Source organism: Silene latifolia, chromosome 2 (assembly GCF_048544455.1).
Source record: "Silene latifolia isolate original U9 population chromosome 2, ASM4854445v1, whole genome shotgun sequence".
In the NCBI taxonomy this organism is placed as follows: domain Eukaryota; kingdom Viridiplantae; phylum Streptophyta; class Magnoliopsida; order Caryophyllales; family Caryophyllaceae; genus Silene; species Silene latifolia.
The window spans coordinates 6,859,325-6,868,491 of record NC_133527.1 but is presented as its reverse complement, the minus strand read 5'-3'; the positions used below and the strand labels follow the sequence as shown (position 1 = coordinate 6,868,491).

The following is a 9,167-nucleotide window of genomic DNA, read 5'->3' as shown; positions in this document are numbered from 1 at the left end:
AATCGACACTAGACTCGGAAGACATGGTTGAAACAAATTAAAGCAAGAAAAACCCAAACAAAGAACTCCACAGCACTAACAACAAAGGATCAGATGGTTCCTTTGATCATTCGATCGGACGATCAATCGGAGCCAATGATTTGATAAAGAAAAAGAGGGAAAGACTCACAAAAGAGAGGAAAAAGAGAAACAAACCTCTCGCCGGCGACCTAAGTACGGTGGGGCGACCTAAGGAGGTGCGGTGAGGCCGCCGGCGAGAAGAGGAGAGGAAAGAGCGAAGGCGGTGGAGGATATTTTCTGGGGTTTTCCTAGGCGGTGAGAATTGTCATCTATAACGTCAACGCATGAGAGTTTGTACAAAACAGGTTTCTTAATTATATTGTATTTTTCAGATTTTATTAGCGGATTTTTATTTGATGTGGATAGGAATGTTAGTAGGACGAGTATATGAGTATATGTGGATATTACACCGTATTAGGTCCTATTGATGAGCAGAGGCGATTTTAGAATTCATTGGACCGGGTGCAAAAATTATCGAAATTACGGAAGTTGCGGAAATATGTTTATATAATGAGAAATCTGGTTCTAACATAATAATTTCTTTTGTGATTTGGAAAAATATACACAACACAAATGGTAAAAAAAACATTGAATATAAAATGTTCACTAGAAGTATTGAACTCATGACCTTGAACAAGGAAAAACTACACACAACCACTAGACCAACATAATTAATATGTCTCACCGGTATTACCACGAATTAAAGTTTTCATGTGGCAGCTGTGTAGTGATGCGCTACCGGTTAAAAGTAATATTGCGGCCCGGGTTCGGGACTTCGATTGTTCTTATCCTAAGTGTCACGATGGCGAGGAGTCTTGTATCCATATGGTTCGAGATTGCGGCTGGAATGAAGAGGTATGGGAAATGGTGGGGCTGGAGGTTTTTAGGAGTCACAGAAATTTGCGCATAAGGGAGTGGGTGGAGGTCGAGCTACGTGCTATGGAGGTGGAGGAACGGATTCTCTTTATGACTTCGTGTTGGGTGATTTGGGAACAGAGAAATAAATTGTTGTTTGACAATGGGATGTGGACGAGCGAGAGAGTTGTAAGGAGGGTGACGGATGTGGTTTGGGAAATGAAATGCCTAACGGAGGATAGGTCTGAGGAGCAAAGGAGGCAGGGAGTTTCGGTGGAGGAGGGTCGCTGGAGTAGGCCGAGTGGTGGTGTTTGAAAGATTAATGTTGGCGCAGGCGTTAAGGAGGGTATGGGTGTAAGTTTGGGAGCAGTTTGCAGAGACGGTGATGGAAGGGTGGCTTGGGCAGTGTCGGTTCAGGCCGAGGGTGTTAGGCCCGTGCAAATGGCTGAGACGGAGGCTGTTCTCCTTGGTTTGAAGGAGGCTCGGCGTGTTGGGATGCGGAATGTTATCGTTGAAAGCGATTGCCTTAACGTGGTTGCTGACCTACAGGGAGGAAAGAAGGGACGTAGCGATATTTTTCTCATTTATAAAGAAATTTTAAGTTTAGTTCCGTCTTTTGATTCTGTTATTTTTAATTATACTCGTAGGGATAGTAATAAGTTAGCTCACTTAGTAGCTCATGCTTCGCCATGGATCATAGGTAGGAGATTTTGGTTGGATGCTATGCCGTTGTCTTTTGTGAATGTTGCGGAACAGGATTTAATTAATATATGATAAACCGCTTTGGTTTATTTCAAAAAAAAAAAAAACATAATTAATATGTCTCTTAATTACACAAAATTATACTTATTTGTTAACAAAGAGGGATGCAGTGCAGGTGCATCCCCTGCATAATCGCCACTGTTGATGAGGGTATGATCGTATGAGAAAGTTTTAAGCGGGGCGAAGCAAGTTTGAGTACAAAATTTGTAACCCTTAATTGATATGGCAGTTCGTAAACTATACATTTGATGTAGTACCTCTTTTTGTTTATTGTCTGAGTTTTATTTTAAATTTTTGAGTTTTGTTTTATTAGTATAAAGTTTTTGAGCACATTTACTAAAACATTACACTAAAAAATTATAATATTGCTTAAAAACTATATTTATAAATGGTAATATGCTCAAAAAAAAATGTATATATGCTCAAAAACTATAAGGTCTGAGATACTACCTCAGATGTGTAATCCTTTTATGGTGGGGTAGATATAATATAATTATGATAAAGTCTTTTTTATTAACCTTTTGCTATAAGTTACGTAAATTATACGGAGTATACAAATAAAAAGATTATTGGGTAAATGAGATGCGTATAATATTTACATCCGCGGGGATGAATCTGGTTTTGAAAACTTGTAAAATTCATGGACTAATGGGGTGGTAGGGTAGCTACGAGCCTACGACCTACGGGTATGAGTTACGTGGTGGTCAGGTGGATACATGTGCCAATGGGCAGTCGTGAGGGGGATACTTCATCCACTATGGTCGCCCCAGTTATCTCTATTTTCTGGTTGTGGATTAGGTTGTTTAATGGTGCAGACCAGCTTGACTCAGCGTCCACCCATGGGCCAGTTATTTTTAGCCCGACATAGAGTGCTGCCATTTTCTTGGCTCTGACCGATCCTAGCACTGGAAAGATATATAAAAATAAAAAACAAAGGAGGCTCGACCCCGAGTAGCGGGTTGGAAGAAGCTTGCACGACACTAGCCTGACCCAAACCTAATCTTGTGTTTGCACTATGCCTGGGCTGCAACCTCCCAGCCTGGCCAGCCTCAACTTGGGCCGGTCCACTGAACACTCCTAATTTTTATAGCTGTGAATTTTTGTACAAAAATGTCAACTAAAATTGTCTAACACCCCTAATTTTTGTACAAATTGTCAATTAAAACATCGGAAAATTCACGTGGTACCCTCAAACTTTGTCATTTTTCACGTGGTACCCAACTTTTTAAGTTTGTGCACATAATATCCTTGAAATTTGATTTTCAAGCACAACGTGCCTTTTTATCGTTTTTAAAATTTTCAATTGGTCATAAATTATAGACCAGAAAATCGGAATTGACTAATTTTTTTTTCAAATTGATTATCTCTTCGAGATCTATAGATTGATAAAACGAAAATGGTCATTCGGAAATTTAAGATCGAAGATATGGTTGATTTGAGATTTTCGTTAAAAAAAACCCTATAAAATGTCAGTCGACAATTTTTTTTCCACAAATCGTAGAATATGACGAGATAATCATTTTAGGAAAAAAAATTAGTCGATTCAGAATTCCGGTCTAGGAGTTATGCGCAATTGAGTTTTTTTATAGCGACAAAAGGGGTATGTTGTGCATAAAAATCAAACACGGAGGATATAATGTACACAAACTTAAAAAGTTGGGTACCATGTGCAAAATGGAAAAGTTCAAGGATACCACGTGAATTTTCCGTTAAAACATTGCAGAAGTATTTATTTCTCGGCATCGTAGCAATTCGCTACCCCCATCTAGCATTTTTGTTGCGAAGCTATTTTCTTATACCGAAATTGCATTTTTGAAAGCATGTAAGTTTTTCTTTTGTTAGATAGAGCAAAGTTGCTACATGAGATAACAACTTTGGTTTTTCAATTTATTTATTTTATTTATGTGTCATGGGGACTGGGGTAAAGCCGCTACATGACTAACGAGTGGGGGCAGCTTTACTCCTAACCCTAACAAAAAAACAAAAAAACAAAAAATTTATACGTGAACTCATTTATTGCAAATAACTTCATTACTTAATCAATTATCTATATTGTACTACTAAGGCTCTGTTTGACATGACACTCGAGGTAGCTTATTTGACTAAAATTTTAGCTATCTGATTTTTTTTTCAAGTGTTTGGCAAGTAGCTTATTTGTCCAAATAAGCTACCTGAAATAAAATGCTACATAGAGTAACATTTGAGATTTCAGGTACCTGAAATAAATTTTCTTCCATTTTTTACCCCTTTAATCTAAAATATTAAATAATTATTATATCCTTTACGTCATTTTACTAAAAATCAGCTATCTTTTCAGCTAGTTTGTCAAACATTTTTTATAAAATCAGTTAGCTCATCAGCTCCTAATTTTCAGTTACCTTTTTAGATTTTAGTTAGCTTTTCAATTTTCAAATAACTCTTTAAATTTTAGTTATCTTTTCAGTTAGTTTTACAAAACAGATCTTTAATAAATCTTTAATAAAATGTGAAGGGTTAAGAGAAGAACTTTCACAACGCGGGAAAACCCAAAGATTTGGAGAAAGAAATGGCGGGAACAACTTCCCCTATAAATTGATGGATAGAACCCTAATTGAAAGTTCTTCAATTTCAAAAATCAATTCACAATTATCAATCAACCTTACTTATTCCTTACTTTCTACACTTCTACACGTTTCTCTCTCACAACAATCTTAAAATCCCCAATTATGACGTGTAAGAGAAAATCTAGGGTTCCTGAGCAATCGAAAATCGAGCAAGAAGAAATGGATCATGAAACATCAGACTCGGAAATGGAGGATCCTGGTGAATCTAGCAAGGGAAATTCTCTTTACGAGGTTGATTAATTTATAAATTTTTTGTATATTGTTTACTTTACTGTTTTAGGATTAGGGTTTTGGTGGATGGTTTTGATTATCTTATTTTGTTAAATTGATTGAGGCGAAATGGTCGGAAGAAGCCCTAAATTGATGGGTTGGGTGTAGTTTCTGTTGTTTAGGATCAAGTTTCAGCATTTTTGATTTCATTGAATTGTTTACTTTACTGAATTAGGGTTAGGGTCTTGATGTATGGTTTCGATTGTGTTTCGTTAATTCATTGAGGCGATGTGGTGGTAAGAAACCCTAAATTGATGGGTTGTGGGTAGTTTCTGTTTTTCTGCATCAAATTTACACATTTCTGATAAATTGCTAAAGTGCTAGCTTCTGAGCAGGGGACGAACCTAGAAATAAAATTTTAGGGTAGTGAATTTTCCTTATGTTGTTTTATACTTATGTTAAGGTCCATATTTAAAAATTTGGGTAGCAAAAATCGATAATTTTAACCTCGTGCTACCCTTTGCTACTAACTAGGTTCCCTCCTGCTAGCTAGGTTTATGTTTTAAGTTTAAAATTGATGTAAGATTTAGGGAAATCTGGTGCAATAGAATGAATTTGACTCTCTACAAGCTATTTTGTCATTTTATTTTGCTCATTTAGCTTGCTGAAAGTTTGATTAATTGTCAAAAAGCTCAAAACTGGTGTTCATTGAAACGCGTAAGCTGTGTATTGAAGTTTTATTCTGCTAAACCTTGTTCTAGCTTTGGTTCGTTGATTATGAGATACTCCGTATTAGAAATGTGTGTTTAAACATGCACCTTGCCGTTTTAGCATCTTTTGACCCAATAAAATTCTCAAGGTAATCGCTTTTGTTTATGCTTCAATTCCCTCAAGAATGCTAGTAATTCCTCCATCCATATTTGGATGTGTGAATAAACTTACAGCCAGTAATCGCTCTTTATTTACATGTTATTTGCGGTTATTATGATTTTTAAATCCTCATTTTTTATCTACTTGCATTTCCATCCATATCTTATTCTGTTCCTTAATTTATCTACAAAACAAGCCTAGAAGTTTATTCATCGATGAAGTATAGAAAACTGTTCAACTTAACCAATTTTTAAGTGGTAGAAGTGTTGAGCTACCGAGAATTACACGCTATGATCTGGCGATGTTCACATGGGTGGAGACTTATTTATCCACATTGTAGTAATTGAGATCCTGAAAGGTGTATACTTCTTCGTTGACCTTTGCAATCTGTTATAATGTATTACTTCATGAAGGATGTTGGTGTTTGTGGGTTATTCTTTGTATATTTGATATACTTTAGATGCTGAGATGAGCTTTTCATTTTGTAGTGCAAAAGATTTGTAATTTTATCAGCTGACTGCATTTAGCTATTTGGTTGTAATGTTTGGTAATTTGTTTTATAGGTTCTCGGAGTGGAAAAGACTGCTTCACACCAGGAAATTCGCAAAGCATACCACAAGTTAGCACTACGATTACATCCTGATAAGAACCCTGATGATAAGGTGTTTGATTTTGTGATGCAATGACTTACTGTCTTTGTTGTATGTTCTCTCCAAGATGAATCATAGGAACTTAAAAAATCATTTTTTTTTCTATTGCAGGATGCAAATGAGAAATTTCAACAGCTGCAGAAGGTTATGGCAATTCTCGGTGATGAAGAAAAAAGAGCCCTCTATGACGAGACTGGGGTGGTGGATGATGATGTGAGTTCTACTTGAAGGTTAAGTATTTTCCTACGATGATGGCAAATATAATTAGGAATGACTATACCACTAGGAACGGACATGCATGTGCTCCCCAGTGACTCCGAAAACTGTTTATTTTACATTTTTTGTAGTTTTGACAGTGTGATTTTTGGCGTGTTGGATTCCAGTAAAAGAAGATAAACTACATCGTTATACAGTACTAATTAATTTTTCATCTATTTTTGTTTCAATGAATGGTAGGATCTTGCTGGAGATGCTGTAAACGACTTACAATCCTTCTTCAAAACCGTGTACAAGAAGGTAAATTGAATCACCTGATTAAATTTGCATTATTCATGGGCAAACTTCTACGTTCTGTGTTTTTATATGGTGAATGCAAAATATTTCCAGGTTACAGTTGCTGATATTGAGGAGTTTGAAGCAAACTACAGGGGATCTGATTCTGAGAAAAACGACTTGATCAACCTTTACAAAGAGTACAAGGGTAATATGAAGAGGTATATATTCGTCTTAATATCGACTGCGCTTTCTCCTTCATTTGCATTTATGCACGAGCTTGATAATATTTTTTTTTGGCGCTTCAGGCTATTTTGCTCCATGCTATGCTCAGATGCGCACTTGGACTCTCATAGGTTTAAGGATATTCTTGATGAAGCTATAGCTTCAGGTAAGCGATTATTTACTATCTATGATTTGTTAATTGTTATACCTAATTCAAGGCTACTTGGGTAGAGACTAGAGAGTAAAGAGTATATTTTAACTTCCAAGATTTGAACAGAGATGGTATTCTGTCACGTGGGTTGTGGACGTTTCTTTTATGCGTTCTCGTAGTTCTGACGAGTGACGTGGAATTGTCACATGAATTAATTTTGGAAATAATAATTCATAGTAGGGTAATTTATCAAGGCCAAGTGACCAAGGAACCGTGGAACAGGAGGGGTTGATCATCTATTATGCAAATTTATGTTACACCTACTCGTCTTCAATTATTGGCTTTGGAATAGCCAAATTATGTTTATTTGCTAAAATGATTGTCAAATGTCATTGTATTAGTTATTTACACACAAGACACAGCCTGAACTGTGTAAATAACATCGATGCATATGGCCATATGCGGTGGTGCCCTTAGGCAGTCTTTTACCTTTTCACTGGTATAAAAATCCGAAGTATTGACAGCTGCTATATTTATCTACTGCAATCACACCAGTCGTTTTTTTTTCTTATTGCTATCGACCTACCGTAAGTGCAGGTGAGCTGAAGGAATTTAAAGCTTACAAGAAATGGGCAAAGGAAGTGTCTAAAATGAAGCCGCCCACAAGTCCTTTGAAGCGAAGAAAGAAGTAAAGTCCCTTCACGGCTTCACCTGACTAGTTTGTTCTCATTTTCCAAGCCTTAACACCAATTTTCTAAATATACAATTTGTTTGTCACGACAGGTCGAGCAAGAACTCTGATTCCGATCTATTTGCAATCATATCCCAGCGAAAGAACGACAGAAAGGACAAGTTTGATTCAATGTTCAACTCTATGATAGCCAAGTATGGAGGCGAAAGTTCTTCTGAGCCCACCGAGGAAGAATTTGAAGCTATTCAGAAAAAGTTGGAGAGCAAAAGAGGCTCCAGGAAATCCAGTCGTTAGTTCATGTCCTGTAAAATCGAAACTACCCAAGGCTCTTATCAAACTATTATCACCCTGCCCTTTGCATTTGCTTCAGTATGGTTTATCAGTTTGTAAAAATAGAAACCGGTTGTGCTTTGTTCTGATCAGAGGTGCATCTGTTTGTTTTAAGTCAAAATCCCTTGTTTGCTTGTATTTTTAACTTCATTAAACAGGGTTTGGTAGGGAGGTCTGCGGATCGATCCCCCACAACTGCGATTGAGAGGGGTTTAAATACCGTAATCCTTGGACACGCCCCGAAATCCGGATTAGTCGGCCCAATGTGGTTCGGTCGTTCGGATTACCGGATGGTTTAAACCAAAAAAAAATTAAACAGGGTTTTAGTCTTTTAGACTCAATTTGGTGCTGCCTCGGTTTTTTCAGAGATGCTACAGACAGAGCCAGGATATTAAGTATCCGTATACTGATCGTTGAATCGCTTTGATTTAAGATATTCAGTTGCATGATTACAGTGGTGAAGCCAAGGGCTCTTTCCCGGACTCCCGGGACACCGCAAACAAATTATTATTTTTTGGTGTATTCTGTCCAATTCTTAGGTAAAAATAGAGTAAATTTATATTTTCATGTAGAAATAGGTACGTATTATTTTTTCTTGGGAACCCACAAAGAAAGGAATGTGAAAAAGTTGATGGAATATTTTTAGGTGATACTAATTCCATCATCACAAATTTGTCGGCAACGCATTGTTTTGAACATTAAAGGGTCCAATTCTTGCAATTGCCCTTTTTCTAAGGTTGTTCCAATTTTTTTCAAAAATTTCCAAAAACATCACTTTCTATACTTTTTCTTTTTATTATACTTTTATATCAGGATTTAATCTTTGACAAATAATATATCTTTATTACAAGCTCTTGGCAATTTTTAAGTTGCCCTACATACGGAAATACAAAAATGAAGCACAAACTGTAGTGAAGTCAACTTTTCAAACTTGGAATATTGTCGGTCTAATAAATCATTAATTAGACATCTAAAAATGAGATGAATTGACAAGTGTATGGAAAATTTAAAAAGTAAAGTATTCAAAGTCGTGCACTATAAGACGTTGAAATCTAAGACTCAGCATTAAACACCCAAAAATACGACCAAAAAGGTTTCACAATAAAGCGGTTTAATAAATTTCAAATCTAAATTCAAATGATAACATGTTAAGGAAGAAAGAATGAGCAAACGTACCGAGAACAAGAATTCAGGAAATACTTGAAAAAACGATCTAAAATACACTACGTGAAGTTTAAAACTAACACTTCTCCTTATACAAAAGTCGA

At 36.4% G+C, this 9,167-nt stretch overlaps 2 protein-coding genes across 2 annotated transcripts; both read left to right on the top strand.

The window, feature by feature from the left end:
- The first annotated feature begins 1,263 nt into the window (after nt 1-1,263).
- LOC141632966 (uncharacterized) lies at nt 1,264-1,689 on the top strand. The gene has a single exon (XM_074445467.1). It carries the CDS (start codon nt 1,264-1,266, stop codon nt 1,687-1,689), a length of 426 nt encoding a protein of 141 aa, XP_074301568.1.
- A 2,483-nt stretch (nt 1,690-4,172) lies between these two features.
- On the top strand, nt 4,173-8,020 carry LOC141642156 (chaperone protein dnaJ 6-like). The gene is made up of 8 exons (XM_074450861.1): nt 4,173-4,511; nt 5,924-6,022; nt 6,122-6,223; nt 6,467-6,526; nt 6,617-6,723; nt 6,811-6,893; nt 7,476-7,566; nt 7,662-8,020. Exons 1-8 carry the CDS (start codon nt 4,383-4,385, stop codon nt 7,861-7,863), a joined length of 873 nt encoding a protein of 290 aa, XP_074306962.1. The 5' UTR covers nt 4,173-4,382; the 3' UTR covers nt 7,864-8,020.
- The last annotated feature ends 1,147 nt before the right edge of the window (nt 8,021-9,167 follow it).

Coding starts and splice junctions, on each gene's coding strand:
- LOC141632966 (XM_074445467.1), top strand. CDS start 1,264: ATGGGTGTAAGTTTGGGAGCAGTTTGCAGAGACGGTGATGGAAGGGTG.
- LOC141642156 (XM_074450861.1), top strand. CDS start 4,383: ATGACGTGTAAGAGAAAATCTAGGGTTCCTGAGCAATCGAAAATCGAG. Junction 6,224..6,466: donor CTGGGGTGGTGGATGATGAT/GTGAGTTCTACT, acceptor AATGAATGGTAG/GATCTTGCTGGAGATGCTGT. Junction 7,567..7,661: donor CCTTTGAAGCGAAGAAAGAA/GTAAAGTCCCTT, acceptor TTGTCACGACAG/GTCGAGCAAGAACTCTGATT.